General features: G+C 52.5%; 1 protein-coding gene across 3 annotated transcripts in view; it reads left to right on the top strand.

Moving 5' to 3' along the window:
- Positions 1-22,918, top strand: part of Jdp2 (Jun dimerization protein 2) — a 52,818-nt gene extending 29,900 nt beyond the window's left edge. For all 3 annotated transcript variants that reach the window (XM_045154570.1, XM_045154569.1, XM_045154568.1), the window contains exons 3-4: positions 10,836-10,940; positions 21,756-22,918. In XM_045154570.1, the coding sequence (XP_045010505.1) occupies positions 10,836-10,940; positions 21,756-21,941 (291 nt within the window). In that variant the 3' untranslated portion in view covers positions 21,942-22,918. The remainder of the gene's footprint in view (positions 1-10,835; positions 10,941-21,755) is intronic.
- Positions 22,919-23,563: the final 645 nt, after the last annotated feature.

The raw sequence follows: 23,563 nt of genomic DNA, 5'->3' as shown, positions 1-23,563 counted from the left end.
CCATTGTTTTATAGGTTCACTTAGCCCAGAAGAAAGTTTTTCCTGTGAACAAAGTGGATGGGAGGTCCAAGGTCGTCTGGGAAGGCCGATAATGCTTCCTGGTGCCAGGATAGGAGAAGACAGAAGCTGGTTTGGATGGGTCCACCTTTGGCTCTGATGTGACAGTGTGCAAAGGACTTTCAGTTCATAAACACAGCGTCCTCTGCCTATTCCCAGAGGCAGTGGTCTCCTGGCTGGACTGGGCACGCTCACTCCTCTCCACGCTATGAGGAAACATGTAAGATCTTAGGGTCTTGTCTGTTCGAGAACCTGAGGACAGCGCTGTGTTTCCAGCCCTGCAGATGCTGGGAGCCTGAGGCAGTCCTTCAGTACCCACTGGATCCCCCTTTCCCCCGGGGGTAGCTGAGGGAATCTTCAGTGTTCCTGCGAAGTATGGCCCCAGGGCACGTGTTTGTCATGGCGCTGGGGAGCAGGGTGGGAGGCAGTGGTTGGAGTGAAGCTGTAAGAGCCCCGGACTGGGAGTCAGAAGTCTTGGGTTCTTGCGTGGGGCGGGGGGCGTAGCTCAGTCATAGAGCACTGGCTTAGCATGCGCAAGGGCTTGGGGTCCATCTTCAGCTTTGTAAAGGGAAAACAGAGCCGGTGTGGTGGCACACGCCTTTAATCCCAGTATTTAAGAGGCAGAGGTAGGAGGATCGCCATGAGTTCGAGGCCAGCCTGAGACTACATAGCGAATTCCAGGTCGGCCTGGGCTAGAGTGAGACCCTACCTCGAAAAATCAAAAAAAAAAAAAAAAAAAAAAAAAAAGAAAGAAAAAAGAAGTCCTAGGTTCTTGTTTGGATCGAACCTTCCTCTTTCCCTTTAGTAAATGTTTGGCACACCCAACACGCTTTGTCCTCATGGCACAGTCAGGTTAGTGGCGGAGACAGAAGCAGAGGGCAGATCCAGAGCAGCAGGGGTCAGGTTAAATGCAGAGCTGAGCTGGGCATGGTGGCGCACGCCTTTAATCCCAGCACTCGGGAGGCAGAGGTAGGAGGATCGCCGTGAGTTCGAGGTCACCCTGAGACTACATAGTGAATTCCAGGTAAGCCTGGGCTACAGTGAGACCCTACCTTGGAAAAAAAAAAATGCGGAGTTGAATGGGAGCTCAGAGCGGTGGGACGGTGGGTCGACTTTTCAGCCTGGAGGGCATGTGATCTGGAAGGACTTGTGTGATGTTTCCAGAGGCACAGGGGACCCAAGAAGAGAGCCAAGGGGAACCACGGGGCAGAGCTCTGCAAGCCAGGGACGCTCAGGGTGGACAGGAGCCCGGTGCTTCAGTCACGCGGGTTGCTAGGGCAGCAGCTGGGCCAGGTCACAGGGAGGGTTGCGTGACGTCACAAGAAGACTGTTACGGCCAACCAAAGGCCCCTGCGTCAATGGTCATATCTACACTGCAGAAGGATCTGTTCAATGGCTGGCCTGGATAAGAGTTGTTATAGGACCAGGAAGCCTCCTCAGGAAGCTGGAGAGAGAGAGAGAGAGGAGGCCAGGAAAATGGCAGTAGGAATCAAATCCGAGAGCCCTGCGGTGCACGTGGACTGACAAGACAGTTCGCCAAGGGTGGGCCTGCGAAACTCAACCGTGAAAGAGGCTCCCAGGTGGGATTCTGACAGGCAGGGTCGGGGGACAGATAAGTGCAGTGACTTCTAATGGGTCAGAGAGAACTTGGGAACAGGCGATGACACAGTCAGATCAGCCAGGTGGCCCAAAAGGATGGACCCAGCAGAGTCCTTTGAACCTGTCCCTGAGAACCCAGTTCCTGAGCCCAAGTGTGAACCTTAGAGCCAGCCTCGGTCTCCTCATCTGTAAAATCTAGGGATAGGCCTAGGTGTTTGCCAGAAGGTACTTTCTGGCACTTAGTAAATGAAGACAGAAACAATTTTTTTTTTTTTTTTTGAGGTAGGGGTTCACTCTAGCCCAGGCTGACCTAGAATTCGCTATGTAGTCTTATGGTGGCCTTGAACTCACAGCGATCCTCCTACCTCTGCCTCCCAAGTGCTGGGATTAAAGGCATGCGCCACCGCGCCCTGCTTAGAAACTTCTTAAAAGGGGGCCAGGTTATCCTTTCCTGAAGTCCATTCCCTGTCCCTGCCATAAAGCCATCACCCTCTTGACTGCGTGAGAGGACCTGGGGAAGACAGAGCTGGAGTCATCATCAGGGACGTTCGAGCCCAGCAGGCCAGTGTAGGGCAGTCCGCCTTTACAGACTTGAGCCTATTCCTTGCTCACGGCATCTCAGGCTGGCCTTCGCTTTTCCAGGCCTCGATTTGCTCACTGGTAAAATGAGGTCCTTCTCGGGCTAGAGAGATGGCTTAGTGGTTAAGGCGCTTGCCTGCAAAGCCAGAGGACCCAGGTTTAGTTCCTCAGAACCCATGTAACGGCAGATGCACTAGACGACGCACACATCTGGAGTTTGTTTACAGTGGCTAGCAGCCCTGGTGTGCCTATTCTCTCTCTCTCTCTCTCTCTGCCTCTTCCTAATTCTTTCTTATATAAATAAATAGAATAAGAATTTCATTTAAAAAAATGAGGGGCTGGAAAGATGGCTTAGTGGTTCAGGCACTTGCCAGCAAAGCCTAAGGACTCATGTGCAGCTTCTCAGGTCCCATGTAAGCCAGACGCACAAAGCGAGGCAAGCACAACATGGCGTCTGGAGTTTGATTGCAGTGATTGAGGGCCCCGGTGTGCCAATTCTCTCTCTGTCTCCCTTGCATTAAAAAAAATGAGGTCCCTCCACTCCCTTCAGATGCATTTGGAGGCTAGTGAGAAGTAGAAACTGCTGTGTTAATGACAGTGAGCAGAGGTGCCACAGAGGTGAACTGATTGGACCATGGACCCAGAGCAGGACCTTATGGTGACGATGAGACCCCAGGCTTCTGACTACACAGACTCAGCGATCATTAATTAACAAACCGTGAGCCATGTTTGCCTTGCAGTATTCCTGTCAAAAATGGGATGAGGCTGGAGATGGGCTGGAGAGATGGCTTAGCGGTTAAGCTCTCGCCTGTGAAGCCTAAGGACCCCGGTTCGAGGCTCGGTTCCCCAGGTCCCACGTTAGCCAGATGCACAAGGGGGCGCACGCGTCTGGAGTTCGTTTGCAGAGGCTGGAAGCCCTGGCGCGCCCGTTCTCTCTCTCTCCCTCTATCTGTCTTTCTCTCTGTGTCTGTCGCTCTCAAATAAATAAATTAAAAAAAAAATGGGATGAGGCTGGAGAGATGGCTTAGCGGTTAAGTACTTGCCTGTGAAGCCTAAGGACCCCGGTTCGAGGCTCGATTCCCCAGGACCCGCATTAGCCAGATGCACAAGGGGGCGCACGCGTCTGGAGTTCGTTTGCTGTGGCTGGAGGCCCATCCTCTCTCTCTCTGCCTCTCTATCTGCCTCTTTCTCTGTCTGTTGTTCTCAAATAAATAAAAATAAACAAAAAAATTTAAAAAATGGGACGAGTTGTCAACGTTAAAAATTGGGAGGTTTTACTTTTAAAAAGCTCATATTTTCAGCTAGTCTTGAAGAGCTGGAAGATTTAGCAGTCCTGTGACTGCAATGCTGAGGTGAGAAACAGCTCCGTCCAGCCTTCCTCCCTCGCTAGCCTCTAGTTACTGGCCTGACTCCTGAAGGAGGCTTAACTTTGCATCCTTGGTCTGAGTCTGGCCATCGGTATGAATCTGCTTGTAAAGCCCTGCCCACTGAAACAGCGGAGCTCCAGGCCTTGGCTGCTTGAGCCAGACAGCCTGGCTAGGGAAGGGGAGAGCCCAGGGGTAGGCAGTTTCCAGCACCTCAGCCTATGGGAGGTGCTGGTGGGGAGAGCCTGGCTTTTTGCAGCTGCAGAGGGGCCCCTGGGGTTTCCCCATTCCTTCCTAGGAGCGGCAGAGGAGGCAGTGCCTGGCCAGGGTCTCACCTTCGGATTGCCCTGCTTTGTTGATGGGGGAGAGAGAGAGGGACCTCCAGCCCCTGGCTCGCAGCAGCCTGTTTATGTGGGGGAATGTCTGGTATGTTTGGCATTTGGGTGTTTACTTCCTAGGGTGCTCATGGGTCCCTGGTGTTGAAATGTGGCTTTTCCATGTGGGTGTTGGGGGTGGGGGGCAGCTCCTGTGGGCCTGGCTGGTGGCCTTAGGCCCAGGGCTAAATCTGAAGAGTGCTGGGCTGTCCCACCCTGCCCTTCCTTCTCCACAGCTTTCCTTGCCTTGCCTTTCTTCCAAGGAGGAAAGCTGAGTGTGGCTCTGCTGCCTGCCTAGGAGGGCCTGTCGGGAAGCTCACTGGCTGGACATTTTTTAGGGTCCAGGATCGGGGGTGAGCCTTGACTCTCAGTACGACCCCGTGCAGCGGTGGCCCATGCCTTCCTTCCCTGTGCGGTGAGCAGTGGAGTCTCAGAGATGCCCAGTGACTTGCCCAGGAGGTCATAGCCTGTCTCAGCAGAGAACTTGAACCGAGAAGACTCGCAAAGCCTGTGTTAGTGTCTCCCACAAGCCTCCTCTCTCTGCACATACCACAGTTTTCAGTCTAACCTGACACCCTTTGCCCTCCCCACTTCCTGTCTTGTCCCTGTGAGAGTTTCTGTATTTTTAGCACCTTGGATCATTTTTCCTTCTCATTCTGTCTCTTGATGGGTCTTGAGAGAGATGATTTTGAAAATACCTTGGAAATGTCAAAATTTAATCACATGTGGACACCTGTTGCCACTGAGGCAGAGCTGTGTGGCCTTCAGCCGGGACATGAGAAACATAACCCAGGGTGCGAGGCTGAGGGGGGTGGGAGAGGGCTCTCCCCCTTTCGCCATGTGGGTGGGCTGTTGTGTATTCATGTCCGTTGTCGAATGAATCTTGTGCTTGTCTGTTTAACTTAAAAGTACTCAAATAGGAGTTCCACTTGGGTGCTTATGTGAATTGGAAGCTTCTGCGACCTGTGAATGGTCCCATCACGAGGCTGCAACTGGAAAGGTTTGTGGGTGTGTCACATGTGGAGGGATACACACAGACCACCTGCCTTTCAAAGGACAGGAGCACTTAGGCCCTGGGGACGAAGGATCTGGGTTTGAATCCTGGGCTGTCGCTGACCATGCCAGCAGCCTGCGAGAGTTGGGCAGCTCATAGCACTGTGCTGGATGTTTGCTGAGATGAAGTAAGTATTTTGGTTTAATTAATGAATAATTAATGAATATCTATCTGTGCCATGTTGCTAGTGGAGATGGGCTAAGATACTTATGCAAATAGATTTTTTTAAAATTTTTTATTTATTTATTTGAGAGCGACAGACACAGAGAGAAAGACAGAGAGAGAATGGGCGTGCCAGGGCTTCCAGCCTCTGCAAACGAACTCCAGACGCGTGCGCCCCCTTGTGCATCTGGCTTACGTGGGTCCTGGGGAACCGAGCCTCGAACCGGGGTCCTTAGGCTTCACAGGCAAGCGCTTAACCGCTAAGCCAGCTCTCCAGCCCTAGATTTTTTTTTTTTATATATATAAAAAGCGCCTGAAAGGAAATAAACAGGGAGAAAGGAGAAGAAGTGGGTATCTTCAGCCAGGCGGGGTGGCTCACGCCTTCAATCCCAGCACTTGGGAGGCAGAGGTAGGAGAATCACCGTGAGTTTGAGGCCAGCCTGAGACTACGGTAGTGAATTCCAGGGCAGCCTGGCACCGGCTTACATTTTCATCAGGAGAGCCCTTAGGAGCCCTGGCAGTGCCTGGGGGCGCAGTGGCAAGGCTGCAGGCAGCAGAGACTGAGAAGTGTGGCTGGGAAACTGAGGCGGAGCCCTCCAGCTGCGGGATGGAATGTGTGAAGGGAGGCTTACCGCGACGCCACCGGTGTTTCTGGTTGAACTAGCAGATGGATGGTGGTGGTATTTACAAAGTGAGGAGAACGAGAAGAGGAATATTATGTTTGCAGAGAGAAAGGCCAGCTGCTCTTAATGGCCTCCTGAGCAAACTTCCCTGTGGCACCCAAGTCCCCTGGGAATCGAATTACAAGCAGATTCCTTCCAGCAGGTCTGGGGTGAGGTTTGAGAACACAGCTGATACCTCAGTCAGCTGCCCGGAGCTGCTGGAGTCCCACAGTGCCCAGCCTGGCAAATGCCCAGTAAGAACTAGCTATGGGGACAAGATAACCTCGATCCTGTCGTTGGGTCCCTCGTGCTGGTTCTGGCTGGACGAGAACTGTGGGTCACACAGAACAGTGTTTGGGGTCTTTTCACTCACCCGTCAGATCTGCGCCCGTCTTACCTGTTGTGTGTCCCAAGTGGCCTATCACCATGGATACCATCACCTAGAAGCTCTTGTACTCTTGCTGAGAGGTGGGGGTGGCCAGTGGGAGGGGTCAGCAGGAGGAAAGGGGAAAGGGTCTGGGGCGCTCCTTCTTCCAGCACCTCCCTGCTGGCATCCTTCACTTTGGGTGGCTGCTGTTTAAGGGTTGTCTGAGACCAGGGCCTGCCACTCTCTGAATGTCTGGTTCTAGAAGCATTACTTCTGGTTCGGATCTCTCTCCCGATCGCTGGGGACCTGGTAGCCCCTGACTCCACAAGCATCACTGGTGGCAAGTGGCAGAAACCTCAAACTCATTCCAGGCCGAAGGAGAACATTTGAGGAAAGATGTAGAGATGTCTGTCCCAAACCCCAAAGGCAGGGAAGAGCATCACGAGGCCTTACCAGGGGGTAGGGGTCAGCAGGACCCAGATACTTCCTCTGTGTGCCTTCTACAGATCTGTTTTCTCTCCGTCCGTGTGTCCGTCTCTCCCTCGTCTGTCCACAGCGCGGGTCTGTCTCTGCAGTTCTGCATTTCTACCCTTCTGTGACTGGGTCCTATGCATGTTTCTGTTTAGGTGAGCAAATGAGGGGCCTGGACATGTCAGTGAGGGAGAGCCTCACCCTCAGCTGCCCACCATGTGCTTGCTGGATCCCCAGGGGTGACGGCTCGCCCACCCAGGCCCAGGCCTGACTCGCTTTGTCCCTTGGACCATCTCTGGTCTTTGCTTACCACATACTAAAGTTTGCTCTTTCCCCCTAGGACACATGGCTTAAGATTGCAGCTCTGTACGCCTCCTGGTCTAGCATTCAGAGTCCGAGGTCAGCTTCACATTCCAAGAGAGCGAGCGCAGCCCAGCTCACATCAGCCTTGCTTCCCCTGTCCAGGCAGCTGTAGCCAGGGGGGCCGTGTCTCCCCGCCAGCATGGAGACCATTTTGCCCTTGGGCGCTCCTAGGAATTTGGGGAGAACATAACTAGGGGTGAGGACAGTTGCGGACATACTTCCTCCACTCCCACCCCTTCACACAGTTCTTTTTTGTTTTTGTTTGGGGAAGTAGGGTCTCCCTCTAGCCCAGGCTGACCTGGAATTCACTATGGAGTCTCAGGGTGGCCTCGAACTCACGGCGATCCTCCTACCTCTGCCTCCCGAGTGCTGGGATTAAAGGCATGCTCTACCGTGCCCGGCCCCCCTTCACACAGTTCTTTAAAATGTCTTCAGCATCAAGCTGCCTCCTCTCAAACATCTGGTTCTTCCAGCTGCATTGATAAGGAGCCCTATTATCTCGCTTTTGAGGTTCTGGTGTTACTCGTGAGCCTTGTTGGTGAGAACACTGAAGGAGACTTCAGAGAACTGAGGAGGAGGCAGGCACAGCCTTCTCCTTGGGGACGCAAGAAGTGCCTGGAGGAACGGAGGGAGAGTCCCCAAGTGTCCCAGTTGGCGGGGCGGGGGAGGGGGCCACAGGCAGCTCAGGCATGGCTGAGCCCAGGGGCTGTGAGGGTGGGAAAGGCTGAGGGCTTGGGAACTCCATGCTTACTTCAGAAAGGCCTTGACAGCTGCTTTCTTCACTTCCCAGAGGCAGCTCTGAGAAAGCTGTGGGAGCTTTTGGGGAGACACGGCCCTGTTTTAATGAGGGATGTGTGGTGAGCGGGTGCTGGGGGCTTCATCTCAATTTAATGGGAGATGTGGGTCAAGACAGGCATGGGTGGGGGAACGGCCTGGGATGGGTGAGGGTGTTGAGGCAGCTGCAGAGTTGGGGGCTCTAGGTGTAAGCCCACCCAGTTCCCATGGGCCGGCTTCATATTTGTGCAGACCTGCCAGCCGCCATGGCCCTTGGCCTCCCGGATCCAGACACTGCCTTCAGTCCATGCGCATCTGGAGGTAACCAGGGGCCTGACCGCTAAGCCTACTGACCCCTCCAGACGGGCATCCCTGGGGCCAGGTCCAAGGTCACACAGATGCCACCGCAGCCATCTCGGTCGCTGTACAGTGAAGTTAGCCCTGTGTTTCTCTGCAGTCCGTTATTGCACCCATCCAGCTGTCTCTGGTTATGACTCAGGGCTCAGGTTGCCATCCCGTAGGCTGGCAGGGAAGACGGGTGGACTGGGCAGGATGCGACAGCAGGGCAGGAAGAGCAGCTGGTTCTGTCAGGGGAGTCCGAGGAGCCTTGCTGGAGGGGATGGAGGTGACATTGACTCCCGATGGGTTACGAGGAAGGGTTTGCCACACCGACAAGGAAGGTCCTCTCAGTGGGAACGGGAGGGCCTCTCCGGAATAGAAAGTTGGCAGAAGGGTTTAAGATGGCTCACAGGGTGAGCGGAACACTTCTACCCATCTGGATGTCAGGCTGTCCCTGGACTTCCTCCCAGCCAGGGCTCCCAACTCTCTGGGCCCGGGCCTGTTACAGGAATTTGGGAAGCAGGTCTTGGGGACAGAAGCTGGTCAGGGGAAGGCTGGAAGCCCTGGAGCTGGGCAGGGCTCGGCGCACACATCACCTTGGCAGTTTGTGGGCAAACCCTCTCGGTGGAGGGGAGATTGCGCTACCAGCCACTTCCTCCAGTTCCTTCCCCCGCCTGTCATCACGGTTCCCTCGGCCTGCCCTGGGGTGAGGCTGAGGTTGGACGGAATCAATTTCGGCCAGGTTTCTGTGTTCCCAGAGGCGGGTCAGCCAGAGGAGCTGTCACTTCTGGTTCGGTTTCAAAGGAGGCCACAGGGCTGGGAGGTGTCGGGTGCGGCAGTGTTGACCAGGCAGCTCTCCAGCAGCTCCTGGGGGCCAGTGTGGGTTAGGGAGGAGTGCTGAGGTGATGGGGAAGGAGGAAATGACCTGTACTGCCAGGACCTGTGCCATGGGCCAGGGTTCTGGTCTGGAGCCCAGGTCCTCTGCCTGGAGCCCTCAAGCATGCTGGGTGTGCATGGAGAGAGGCTGCTTGTTTGCCTGGCCCATAGCCTTTGAGCTGCCACAGGCATCCCCCCTATCTCACTCAAGAAGTGAGAGAGTTGGCAAGCCCAGGGCAACAGCACATCTTTCCTAGTGGCCTTTGATTGGGTGCTGTCCCCAGCTCCACTGGCCCTGTGAATCCTTTAGCTTCCTTTAGTGCGTGAGGACAGCATGAAGCATTCCAGCAAAGTGCCTCTGAAGGACTTAGGCTGTGTGAACCAATGGTCAAAAGTAGAAAGGTTGAGGGCTGGAGAGATGGCTTAGCGGTTACGGGGCTTGCTTACAAAACCAGAGGACCCAGATTTGATTCCCCAGGAGCCACGTAAACCAGATGTACAAGGTGGTGCATGCGTCTGGAGTTCATTTGCAGTGGTTGGAGGCCCTGGTGTGCCCATTCTCTCTCTCTCTATTTGCCTCTTTCTCTCTGTCTCCTTCCCTCTCTCTCAAATAAATAAATAAGCAATATATATATTTAAACTAAGGAGGTTGAAACTGGTGAAATCTGAGCTGAGGTCCCGTCTCTTTCATGTCTTTGTTGTATGACCTTTCGTGAAGTGAGCCTCGGTCTCACTCTGTAAAATGGGACAGTAACAGTGCATGCTCATGAGACTTGGTGGCAGGGATGGAATGACATGAGTTCAAAGCATTTGGCAAAGTAGTATCAGCAGCTCCTGTTATTGCTGGTGAAATGTGGCTAGTGCTGGGCAGGGTTAGTGGGCAGTGAGCTTATGCCTTCGCACTCCTTGGCTCTACTTTCTGAGTTTCTTTTTCTTCCTTCTTTCCTTCCTTTTTTTTTTTTTGTCCTTTTTTAAAATTCAAGATAGGGTCTCGCTCTAGCCCAGGGTGACCTGGAATTCACTGTATTCTCAGGCTGGCTTCGAACTCACGGCGATCCTCCCACCTCTGCCTCCTGTGTGCTGGGATGAAAGGCGCGCGCCACCACGCCTGGCCCGAGTTTCTAACACGTCCTGGGGAAGAAACAAGCAGGCCTGGAGGCCCAAGAACCCCTGGGCTGTATCCTAGCACCCCCAGCTCTCTCACAGTTGGGGTCCTGGGGGAAGACTAGGCGAAGCTGGGGAGAGGATTTCAGCCAGGCGAGGAGGCTGGGGATAGCTTAGGGCAGCTAAAGTGACCAAGAAGGGGGCATATTGCTGGCGAGGGGTAGCGAAGGTCTGAAATCCCAACAGAAGGGGTGGGTGGAGTTCTGAGGGCGTGGGGACAGAGCGGGAATCCCGGGCCCATGCTCAAGGCATTTTTAAAGGAAGTGCCTAGCAGTTGCTGGCCTGGAAAATTGCCCCCAGAGGGCTTGGGCCAGGCGGGAGAACAGGTTGCCCCACCCACCTGTGGGGTGCCGCCCGCCATGTATGAATGGACTGGCCAGGTTCCCAGACCCCTGGACTCTGGCAGTGTCAGGCAGTCCTGCCCTTGTGGGGTACTGGCTCCTCCCCAGGAGTCCCACCTGCTCTGAGGATGCCCCTCCCGCTGGGAGCCGGTGGTGCTGGCTGAGATGTGGGTGAGGAAGGGGGTGGGGGGTTGCCGTCCCCCTGTCTGTCCATCTGCGTCAGGGCAGGGGGGAGGCCGTGTTCAGGACCAGCTCCTGGTGTCTAATGGGTGGCCCTGTGTCCTCGCAGCTCGATGAGGAAGAAGAGCGGAGGAAACGGCGCAGGGAGAAGAACAAGGTGGCCGCGGCCCGATGCCGAAACAAGAAGAAAGAGCGCACGGAGTTTCTGCAGCGGGTGAGCAGGGCAGAGGGGACAGGCTGTCCTTCGGAGGGGCTGGAACTCTCCCTATAGCACGGACATCCTCAGATACTATGTAAGCCCAGGCCCACGTGGCCCCAGCCCCGTGCCCTCCTGGGAAGGCTGAGACCCCTTCCCTGAACCCCAGCATGCAGCACCCTCCGCCTACACCTTAAGTACCCTGGACGCCCAGAAGAGGTAGGACGAGCCCCATGCCACTGCAAGTGAGCTCAGACCCTGGGTGCTGATTGACCACACGCAAAGAACCGGCACTAAGCATCGTGACCTTGGGTGGCCATGTTAGCATGTGGGCAGTGGACAGAGCATCTGGCCTGGCTGCTTTTGTACCGGGAAGAGCATCTTTAGCTGTGGTGGTTCGTCCAGCTCCTCAGCTCCATGGAAGGCGAGCCCTGAGCGCTTTGCTGCTGTCTCATGGGGACCAGAGAGAGAGATCAGCTCGGCCTTTGGAGGCCAGCCACTGGCCGCTGCTCTTTTCCTCCTCGCCTCACCTACCCTTGCACTTGGCGTGTGCCCGGCACAGTGCTTGCTCTCTCTCCCTCTTGTTGGGTCCTATCACTCAGACCTTCCCACAACTAAAAAAACAAAACAAACAACAACAACAAAAAAACGGGTAGGTGGAAGGCTGGAGAGATGGCTTAGTAGTTAAGGCACTTGCCTGTGAAGCCTAAAATAAAGGACCCAGGTTCCATTCCCCAGGACCCACGTAAGCCAGATGCACAAGGGGGCGCATGTGTTTGGAGTTCATTTGCAGTGGTGGGAAGTCCAGGTGCACCCATTTTCACTCTCTGTCTCTCAAATAAATAAATGCATGAAATATATATTTTTTCTTTTTTTTAAAATTTTTATTTATTTATTTGAGAGTGACAGACACAGAGAGAAAGACAGATAAGAGGGAGAGAGAGAATGGGCGCGCCAGGGCTTCCAGCCTCTGCAAATGAACTCCAGACACATGCGCCCCCTTGTGCATCTGGCTAACGTGGGACCTGGGGAACCGAGCCTTGAACTGGGGTCCTTAGGCTTCACAGGCAAGCGCTTAACCGCTAAACCATCTCTCCAGCCCTATATTTTTTCTTTTTAAAAATTTTTTTTGTTTATTTTTACTTATTTATTTGAGAACGACAGACACAGAGAGAAAGGCAGAGAGAGAGAGAGAGAGAGAGAGAGAGAGAATGGGCGCACCAGGGCCTCCAGCCGCTACAAATGAACTCCAGACACGTGCGCCCCCTTGTGCATCTGGCTAACGTGGATCCTGGGGAATCGATCCTTGAACCAGGGTCCTTAGGCTTCACAGGCAAGCGCTTAACCACTAAGCCATCTCTCCAGCCCTGAAATATATATATATTTTTAAAAATAGTAGGCAGTAGTGAAAGGGATATGAGCAGAAAACTGATTAGCCCAGGCCAATGGTCTTGAGTCCTCCTGCTGCAGTGAGTGGCTCGTCACTAAACAGTAACAGTAATGCTATGTATGTACAGGAACCACAGAATGGGAACCCACAACAATTAGCAGTAATTGAAAACATTTATAAAGTCAAGCAGGGTGCTAAGGGCTATAGGTATCTGACCTCATTTTATTGGCATGTAACCATTAAGGTAGGGAACACCCTGGCTCTCTTTCTACAAGTGAGACATCTTGGGCACAGTGAAGGTAAATGACACTCCAGGGTTTAAACCACTAGGGGCTAGGAAGAGACAGTCACCTGCTGCTAGCTAACTTCAGAGCGTCTGTTTTTACTTTTGTTGTTGTTGTTGTTGTTAGTTTGTTTTTTTTGAGGTGGGTCTTGTTGTCTAGCCCAGGCTGACCTGGAATTCACTGTGTATTCTCAGGGTGACCTTCTCGAACTCTGCACCACCACGACCGCAGAGTTTCTGTGTTTTCATGTCACTTTACTGGCTTTCAATCATCTTGTGGCTGATTCACTCATTCAGCTAAATGAATGCTAAACGTCCATTGCTGTACTAGGCACTCTGGAGTCACACAGGCCCAAGCAGACATCGTCCCCCTGTGAGAGATGGGGAGCGGAGGCTGAACCGGCCTGATACTCTCTGACATTGGGTGGCCAAAGTGTTGGTCTCATAGTTGTCACAGCAGAGAGCTGTTCTGAGGTCCCGGGTGTAGGTAGTGTGGGCTTGTGTAGATCTCAAGGCTTTGAGCACCCAAGGGAGGGCAGTGGTCACCTCAGTAGGAGTGAGCTGTCTTGGGAGAGATAGTGGGCAACACTGGACTGGAAATCAAGACGTTTCTAAGACAGGCTTTCAAGACGGGTTGAGTGTCCCATGCTTTGTCCAGCACTGAGTACCCGCAGTGGGCAGAGCTGGGCAGAGCCAGGCATAGAGAAGCTTCTTGTCATCCAGCCGACAAGGAAGACGTGCTGACATCAGTCTTGCAATGACACACCAGCCCAGGGAAGAATCCGTGCTAAGTGAATGGCCGTCACTGCTTTCTGCTTCCTGAGCACCTGCCAGACACCGCGCTTGTCTCAATCCTTACTATGTCCCAGTGTGCTCGAGATTAATTATTCCCACTTCAGACACTGATCTAGAGCTCAGAGAGGTCAAGGCACTTGTCCAGGGTCGCACTTCCAGCAAGTGGAGGGCAGGGTATCATGCACCCATTTGCTAGTCCATCTTTCCCCCTAGCAAATGTTAACTACGCCATGGATGGGAAGGTCCTGTCCCCATTGGATGGCAGATTCAAACAAATGAAGAAGAGCAAAGAATTTATCCGCTGAGCCATCTCCCCAGTCCCCAGGGAAAGACTGTTTCAACTGAGGTAAAAGAGGGGCATGTCAGAGTTTGGGGATGTAGCTCAGTTGGTGGAGTGCTTGCCTAGCACATGTGAAAACCCCAGATTCGATCCCCAGCACTTCATAGTGCACATCTGAAGTCTCAGCAGTCACGTGATGGAGGCAGGAGGATCAGGAGTTCAAGGCCAGACTCAGCAACACAGTTAACAACACAATCAACAAAGAAGATGGGTTCATATCAGTCTCTCAATGGCACATCAGCCCAATAAGCATGAATGGATTACTACTGTCCTTAGACCTCTGGAAATACTATGGTAGTCACAAGGGACACATGATAGGGTCTCATGACCCTGTCAAAAAAAAAAAAAAAAAAAGCCGGTTGTGGTGGCGCACGCCTTTAATCCCAACACTCGGAAGGCAGAGGTTGGAGGATTGCTGTGAGTCCGAGGCCACCCTGAGACTACATAGTGAATTCCAGGTCAGCCTGAGCTAGAGTGAGACCCTGCCTTGAAAAGCAAACAAAAAAAAGAAAGAAAGAAAGAAGGAAAGAAAGAAAGATGGGGCTGGAGAGATGGCTTAGTGGTTAAGGTGCCTGCGAAGCCTAAGAACTCATCTTTGAACCTCCAGGGCCCATGTAAGCCAGATGCACAAGGGGATACACAAATCTAGAGTTGGTTTATAGTGGCTGGATGTCCTGGTACAACCATTCTTTCTCACTCTACCTGCCAATTTCTCTCTCTCTCTCTCTCTCTCAAATATATATAACGTATATGTATAAAGAATGTAGTGTGAGCCGGGAGTGGTGGCGCACACCTTTAATCCCAGCACTCAGGAGGCAGAGGTAGGAGGATCGCTGAGAATTCGAGCCCACCCTGAGAATACAGAGTGAATTTTAGGTCAGCCTGAGCCAGAGTGAGACCCTACCTTGAACCGCCCCCCCCCCAAAAAAAAGAATGTAGTGTGGATGGAGTGACTGGAGATTAGATACCAAGTGGGAGATAGAGGGAGGCAGGCAAACCCAGAGCCTCCTTTCTTTCTCTCTCTCTCTCTCTCTCTCTCTCTCTCTCTCTCTCTTTCTTTCTTTCTTTCTTTTTTTAAGTCTAGAGAGCGAGAGAATTGGAGTGCCAGGGCCTCAGCCACTGAAATTGAACTCCAGGCACTTGTGCCACCTAGTGGGCATGTGCGACCTTGTGCTTGCCTCACCTTTGTGCATCTGGCTAACGTGGGATCCTGGAGAGTAGAACACTGGTCTTTAGGCTTCACAGGCAAGTGCCTTAACCACTAAGCCATCTCTCCAGCCCCTTGGATCCTCATTTCTAAGATGATCCTGCATCCTGGCTTTGCTTGGGACAATCTCAGTTTATGCCTGTTGTCCTCTTTCCATCTTGAGCGTCCCCATGGGATGCTGATGTCTGTGGTCACAGGGATCCATGGCAGGGTTCAGGAGGGGTGAGGCACCAGATGAGCCCATTGGCTGCAGGGTGGTCCTTGGGTTAGGGCAGCAGAGAGTGTTGCGTTGCCCCAGTGAGAGAAGATGGTTTCAGTGAAGACAGAGAGCAGCATGTTACCTTGAGTCTGGGGGAGAGACCGGGCAGCATGACACCTGTCCCTCCAAGGAACCCTCCCCTTCTCTAGCCTTGGAAGCAGAAGCTTGGGCATGAATAGAAATCACAGGGTTGGCAGTGCCTGCCCATCAGGACAACTCTTTAAAAAAAAAAAAAAAGTACTATATTTATTTGTAAGCAAAGAGAGATGGAGAGAAGAGAGACAGAAAGAACGGGCACACCAAGGCCCCTAGCTACTGCAGATGAACTCCAGGTGCATGCACCACTTTGTACATCTGTCTTTATGTGGGTACTGGGGAATCAAAGCTGGGTCATTAGGCTTTGCAGGCAAGCGCCTTAACTGCTGAGCCATCTCCTCAGCCCCCATGTGGACAACTCTTGTGCACTTTGGTGTTCAGACCCTGGTCCCTGTGCAGCCAGGTGCTCTCCTGAGATAGTCGTACCGGGCTTTGCATGGATCAGGGCCACACTCTGCAGGCCCTGGGACTCCTCAATATCTCCCTCTAGCTGAAGTTAGAAGCAGCAGTCTGAGGCTTCTCCCTGATGTCCCTGGCCCTGGCCACATGTCACTGTGCCTAACTTGGAGGCAGTAAGACCTTCTCATGCTTCCAGGGCACCCTTGCATCCTCTCAGCCTCTCTCACTGATGCTCAGAGTGGCTCTGGGAGGAGGTGCGGTCCCCTTCCGCTGCCGGGCCCTTGAGAGGCGACACGCTCACAGCCCCACGGTGACTGAGTCAGTACGCTTCCTCCCTGCCCCACACTCCCGTCAGGTTGTTCAGACTCAGAAATGGGAAAAGTCGTTCAGAATAGCATGGTAGCAGTTAGCAAAGCCAGGACTTTGCTCCAGGCACATCTGTCGGCTCTTGGCCAGGTTGCTACACAACACTTAGGAAAAGTTAGCGGGACTCTGCTTTACAACCCGTAAGGAATTTTCTTCTTTAAAAAAAAATACATATGTATATATAGATATAGATATGCATATAAAGTCAGAGAGTCTTAGTGCTGAAAATCTCCTATGTCAATCGTAGTTCCTGGAAGGACACTGAGGCCTCGGAGGACAGTGACCTGGCTCAGGTCACAGAGCTGGGATGAGAAGCCAGGGCACCCAGGTCTTCTTCAACTTTTCCTGCTGGCCTTTCTGAGCACAGTATAGGAGGCAACATCTGAACTTATACCAAGTCTATTCTAAAACAACAAATGCTTTAAATTTTTCTACAGCAGTAACTCTTTAGCAAGACATCCACACAATAAACAAAAATGCAGACAGAATCATTTTACTCTACAACTAACATATGGAAGATTCCAGCCCAGTTCTTTCTTCATTTGTAGGCAAGCAAATCAAGTCATTTCTGTTATAAAACCAAAAAACGTATGCACACCTACAATCCTAGCTCTCGGGAGGCTGAGGGAGAAGGAGTTTGAGGTTAGCCTGGGCTATTTAGTGAAACATGATCTCAAAAACAAACCAAAAAACCCCAGCCGGGAGTGGTGATTCATACCTTTAATCCCAGCACTTGGGGGAGGCAGAGGTAGGAGGATCACCATGAGTTCGAGGCAACCCTGATAATACAGAGTGAATTCCAGGTCAGCCTGGGCTAGAGTGAGACCCTCCCTCAGGGAAAAAAAAAAAAAAATTCAGAAGCCCAGAGGGCTGAGGAGCTCAGCAGTTAAAGGTTCTTGCTTGCAGACCTGTCAGCCTGAGTTCAGTGCCCCAGCACTCACTTAAAGTAATGGCAATTGGCGCATGTACGTGTAATTCCAACTCACCTGGGGCATTGGGAGGGGGAGCCAGAAGAATGCAGAAGCTGTTGGGCCAGTAGACTGGTGAAGTCAAAAGTGGAAAAAATAAGTAAATAACAAGGGAGACCCTGTCTCAAGCAGAATGGAGGGAAAGGGTAACCTAAGGTTGTCCTCAGACCTCCACACTTGTGCCGTGGCACATACGTGTGTGTGTACACACACACACACAAACACTATACACATGCACACATGCATACCACTACATACACATAAATTTAAAACAGTAAAATGATTTTTTTAAACTCCACAAGCCACTTCTATAATCTTGGCAAAAATTACTCTTCTGAATACCGCTTAGAGTTGAACAATAAATAACTGTAGCACCAACTAATCTCTTGAATACAGGAGATGGTCAGAGTAAGAAGAGGTTAGTTGTGATGTGACGGTCAGTCCGAGTCACCCCCATCTCAGTGGTGTGTGACACAGATGTCGTGGTAGGGTCGTTCTGTCACACGGTGGTTTGGAAGCAGATCTGTGTATAGGACTATTGAATTCTGCATTTGCATTTTCAACTCTTCCTTTGTGTGTCCAGTTTTTTGTGGTTTTTTTTGTGAGACAGGGTCTCAGCCCAGGCTGGCCTCGAACTCACTATGTGGCCATGGGTGACCTTGAATTCCTGATCCTCCTGCTTTCCAGAAGCCTGGGATTGTAGGTGGACGCCAACCGCACCTGACTAGACATGACCAGATTTAACTTCAAACACCGTAACTAAGTCCAGAAAGTCTTCCACACTCCACCCACCACGCTGCGGCACCCCTGCCAGGTTAATATTCTAGGTTCCTTCCTTGGGGCTCACAGCCAGCTGTTACTCCCTGTCCCATGTCCTTCAGTCCTTAAACTTCGGCGGGCTCCAGGCGCTGCTGAGTTGTGTTTGAAACATCTTTCTTCTGACTCTTCTCTTGCTCATAGGTTAAAGGAAGGAGCCCCTAAGGCTCTCTGACCGGATTGTTTACACAGTGCTCTCCCCGTGGGAGTTCGTCTAAGTCCCAGGATCATCACATCTTCACCCGTGAGATAACTCAGGCTCAGAGGGCCTGGCAGCTTGCTCAAGGCTCGCATTCCAAACCCGCAAGCTTTGCAGAGCTACAGTCTGGCTCGGACCCGCAGCTGGGAAGATGTAAATAAATGTCTGTCACTCCCAGATAGTAACGATCCCACCACCCGAGTCTAGCTTGGCCAACCAACGAGTTTATCGGCCTTACTTACGAGAGCCCTGGCAAACCCCAGACAGCCTCATCACCAAAAAGTCTCACTCCAGCGTGGAGTGACAAAGCTAGGCAGATGGAGTCCTGACCTCAGTTCACTTTCCACACGCTATATGCTCTAATACCTCCTCGGACCACGAGACCACATGCAGCTGGGGCGGGACCACAGAGAGCTGGCAGGGAGATACCCGAGGGAGCAGCTGGATGGCTCATCATAAGCCCGGCCTCGCTGTGAAAGCTGCATGCCGGGCTGGGGGCAATGGCCTGTTGATTACATGGCAGATCTGTAGCAAATCCTCACGGGTGGGTGGACCAGTGGCTTTGCGGACAGCTTAATGGCGGGGCTAGCTAACTCCTTTGGTGAGGGGAAACTGGGAGGCCATAGGGCTGTGAGTAGGTCCCACAGTCACCAGCACATGAGGTTCGCGGAGCAGATGGCCCAAACTGGCACCAACCCTCCAGTGACTGAGGGAGGGGTCCCTCACTGAGCAGTATGGTTTCCCTGGATGTCTTCTGTCCCCCCCCCCCCGGGACTTCTCTTCAAAATGCCAAGAACAGTGGACCCGGTCAACATTCCAGTCTTAGCTGAGCTGATTACACCAAAAACCACCAGAGCTTCTTTTGTTTTTTTCTTTTAATATTTTTTTTTGTTCATTTTTTATTTATTTATTTGAGAGTGACAGACAGAGAGAAAGACAGATAGAGGGAGAGAGAGAGAATGGGCGAGCCAGGGCTTCCAGCCACTGCAAACGAACTCCAGATGCGTGCGCCCCCTTGTGCATCTGGCTAACGTGGGACCTGGGGAACCGAGCCTCGAACCGGGGTCCTTAGGCTTCACAGGCAAGCGCTTAACCGCTAAGCCATCTCTCCAGCCCCAGAGCTTCTTTTTAATATATATATATTTTTCCTCACTAGCACATTTTGTTCATCTTTGGAGGCTGTTGCTCTGGGTGTCTGGTCGTGAGGCCTCCTTTCCTCAGCAGTTCTGAGCTCCCTGGAGCTCGCACAGCTGCCTCAGAGATGAGCTCAAGAAACAGCTGTCAGGCCAGCCATGTGAGGAAGGTGGTGCCCCAGGGGGGTGAAGGCCTCAGGGAGGACTCGAGACCCAGAGGGAGGCCACCCCCCAGTGCCCTGCTGAGCAGAGGGGACTCTTACACAGGCCCTTGTAAGCACAGCTTGCTCTGTGACAGATGTTTTGGACTAGCTGATCCTTGTGGCAAGGGCTCTCCTGTGTACCCCGGTCCTTCGTGGGTCAGTCACACAGCACCTCAGCTGTGTCTCCAGAGCAGAGGTGGGAGGGCAGAGTTACTCCTAATGCAGAACCTCAACTCGCAGGCAGCAAAGGTTTTAGAAGCATGTGTGTGTGTGTGTGTGTGTATGTGTGTGTGTGTGTGTTTTCACATGTGTGGGCACATATATGTGGGGGGGCGTGTCTGTGTGGAGAGGCCAGAGGTTGATTTTGTTTTTTTTTTTCAATTGCTATCCACATCCTTTTCAAAATTTTTTTGTTCATTTTTATTTATTTATTTGAGAGTGACAGAGAAAGAGGCAGAGAGAGAGAGAGAGAGAGAAAATGGGCTCGCCAGGGCCTCCAGCCACTGCAAATGAACTCCAGACGCATGTGCCCCCTTGTGCATCTGGCTAATGTGGGTCCTGGGGAATTGAGCCTCGAACCGGGGTCCTTAGGCTTCACAGGCAAGTGCTTAACCGCTAAGCCATTTCTCCAGCCCATTTTTTTTCTTATTTAAAGAAACTTATTTTACCTATTTGAGAGAGAAAAAGAGGCAGAGAGAGAAAGAGAGAGAATGGGCACGCCAAGGCCTTTAGCCGCTGCAAATGAACTCCAGATGCATGTGCCACCTTGTGCATATGGCTTACATGGGTCCTGGGGAATAGAACCTGGGTCCTTTGGCTTTGTAGGCAAACACCTTAACCACGAAGCCATCTCTCCAGCCCCCACCTTATTTGTCGAGACAGGACCTCTCACTTGAACACAGAGCTTGCTCGCTCATTTAGTGGAGCTGTGCAGCCTGCTCTGTGCAGCTTCCTGAGTGCTGAGATTACAGGCGGGCTGCCCCAGCTGCCTGGCATTTACAGGGGTGCTTGGAATCCAAACTCAGTTTCTGTCACCTGTAAAACGAGTGCTTTACTGACTAAACCATTGCCCCAGCCCCAGGAGAGTTTTACTTCATAAATTGTTAGAAATCCAGGCACAATCACTGCAGTGCTTTTCTGTCTTAACTGTTCGACCCCCCAGGCCTTGAACTGACATACCCGTCACTTGTCCCCGTTGTGGACTCACAGCCGTACACCCCATCACGTCATCACCTTCCCTTCCTCTCCCTGGAGCCCCTCCAGCTGAGCTGGGAGTGCCTTGGGAATCTCACCTGAGCTCTGTTTGAAACCTCATTTTGGGTCCAGCAGGAAGCCTACCAATTGTCTGTCTGTCACAGAGCCCCTAGGTTACAGGGGACATAGAAGAGACTGTTTAAATAATTATAAACTACTGGCCAAGAGTCATATATTTCAGGAGGAATGACAAGGCCACACTGGTTTCTTCAGTCCCAAAGACAAGAATATCCCTACCATGCATTTGTCACACACTAAAAGACCCCATTGTGTTACCATCACTGGGTCCCTTTGTCCACCCACCTCCATGTGCCCTCAAGGACTGCTGGGATTCACTTGGCTTTGTTCTTTGTCTTCCTTTTGTTTCTTCTTCTTCTTCTTCTTCTTTTTTTTTAAAGTTGTTAATTAGAGAGAGAGAGAGGCAGATAGAGAATGGGCATGCCAGGGCCTCCAGGCATTGCAAATGAACTCCAGATGTGTGTATCACCTTGTGTATCTGGCTTATGTAGGTACTGGGGTATTGAACCTGAGTCCTTAGGCTTTATAGGCAAATGCCTTAACTGCTAAGCCATCTCTCCAGCCCCCTTTTGTTTCTTATGCAGAGGCTTGTGGCAGAGGGCGTGCATTGAACATGTTTAGTCAACAGCAAGAACACCGCTGAGGCTGGGAGTGAGTTGAGGGAGGCGAGAGAAGAGGAACATGAGCCTGGCTGGCTTCAAAATATCATCCGAGGGCTGGAAAGATGGCTCAGCAGTTAAGGCGCTTGCCTGCAAAACCTAAGGACCCGGGTTCGATTCCCCGGGACCCATGTAAAGTCAGATGCACAAGGTGGCACATGTATCTGGAGTTCTCTGAAGTTCATTTGCAGTGGGTAGAGGCCCTGGCACACCCATTCTCTCTCTCTCTCTCTTCCTCTCAAACAAATACATTTTTTAAAAAAGAAAATATCATCTGGGCTCATCCCACTGTAACAGAGGCGAGTGTCAGGTGGGTCAGTTACCCCAGAGGCCTGCCCTCCAGCGAGGCCCAACAGACAGACAACCCTGAGGGCTGGGCGAGGCAGGTGTGCCTGAGCAAGCTCCCCACGCGGGGCGCGCCGGCCTGACCGCGTCTCTGTCTGCGCAGGAGTCGGAGCGGCTGGAGCTCATGAACGCCGAGCTCAAGACCCAGATCGAGGAGCTGAAGCTGGAGCGGCAGCAGCTCATCCTCATGCTCAACCGCCACCGCCCCACGTGCATCGTGCGGACCGACAGCGTCAGGACCCCCGAGTCCGAGGGCAGCCCACTGCTGGAGCAGCTGGACAAGAAGTGACCGACCGTGGGCCACGAGGAGGAGCCGGAAGAGGAGAGGCGAGAGGGGAAGAGGAGCGGGCTCCCGGAGCCCTGGCTTGGCGCATGAGAAACTTTATCCCTTGGGGCTTGGGGCGGCCAGACCCTGGCCCGCTCCTTGATGAGACTCGGGCTCAGTAGCACGAGGGAAAGAACCAGTCAAGGAAACCCGGGAGGACCGAGCGCTGAGACCAAAGCTGAGCTGGGGTTAAGGGCTGTCCAGCTTGAAGGCCACCCGGGGCCAGAGAGGTGCCCAAGCAGGCCGCCTTGTGGGGTACCACTCTGGCCTCACCACCAAGACCCCCACCGGAGGGACCACCGAGCAGCCAGGACAAGCCATAAGTTGCAATCAAGATTTGGCAGAGGATGGAGCTCTGCACATACTGCAGTCCACCTGCCCACAGCCGTGCCCGAGCCTGGTGGAAAGGGGCACGCTGCGGGCCTGCAACAGCCCTGACCCCCGTGGTGCCGCTTGCAGCACCCTGGGACTGGAGCACCCTGGGCTTGGAGGACCTGGAGCACCCTTGCAGGCCCTGCTGGAGTTTGCTGAGGCACTGAGGCGCAGGCGCCCTTCCAAAGCACACACTTACTGAATGTTTACAGACTGGCTGTCCTGGCCGGGCTTCCAACTGCACATGGTTGTTTTTTTTTTTTTTTTTTTTTTAAATATTTTCATTCTTTTTTTTTTAAATATTTTTTACAAAAAAAAAAGATTTTATACAAGCAATATATATATGGATTTCTATAATCACTCGATGTGATATAGTGCGATATGCTATGGGTTTTTTTTTTGTTGTTACGGACAGATAGATACCCACCAGTTAGGGCCGTTGTGTGTAACTCCTAAGTACTGTATTCTCTGGGTGTCCAGGGGTGGCCAGGCAGGTGAGGTGTTTCCATTCTTGTAAACCCTTCCTAGTACTCAGTCCTGTATCGCTCAGTAAACATTGCTCTTACTTACGCAGCTGCCTTGCGTGGTATCTTCCCCAGGGGTGGGGGTGGGAGTACCAAGCATGCCCAGGGCTCCAGAGGTCTGTCCCGTCTGCCACAAGCACTTGGTTCCCGAGTAGCCGCCCTCCCAGGTAAGTCTAACTATGCCCCTCTCACAGGTGGGGAAAGTGAGGCACCGGGATGTTAAAGAACTCCACTGTGGAGTCGAATGCGCCCATGGATGTGCCCCCCCACCCCACCGGATAAGGCGCTGAGCCTCCGTGGGAGGATAGAAACAAACCTTGGTCTGGTCCCCACGGCGCCCATGGCAACGAGTTCATCTTGTGCTTGCTTCAACCTGGGTCTATCTGTGCAGAAACTTCGTGGGGGAGCAGCTGTTGTTGTGGGTTCATGGATGGGGATTTGGAGACCTGGGGAGGTAAGGCTCGGGGTCACCTGTGAAAGACTTAACCAGGTCTCAAACGTATGGTCTCATTTGCCTCTCACAAAATCACGAAATAGGCATTACTCCTCTCATTTTGTAAGCAACTTCGTTGAAGCTCAGGGACAGCAAGCGATTTACCCATCTGGCGAGCGACAGAGCTGGTATTTGAACTCTGCCTCAGAGACTCAGGGCTTCTCCATCACCCACTGACTTGCCGTGCCTGTAACTAG

The sequence above is a fragment of the Jaculus jaculus genome, chromosome 7, assembly GCF_020740685.1.
Source record: "Jaculus jaculus isolate mJacJac1 chromosome 7, mJacJac1.mat.Y.cur, whole genome shotgun sequence".
Classification (NCBI taxonomy): domain Eukaryota; kingdom Metazoa; phylum Chordata; class Mammalia; order Rodentia; family Dipodidae; genus Jaculus; species Jaculus jaculus.
Note: the sequence above shows the minus strand (reverse complement) of the source record. Positions and strands in the feature narration are given on the sequence as shown.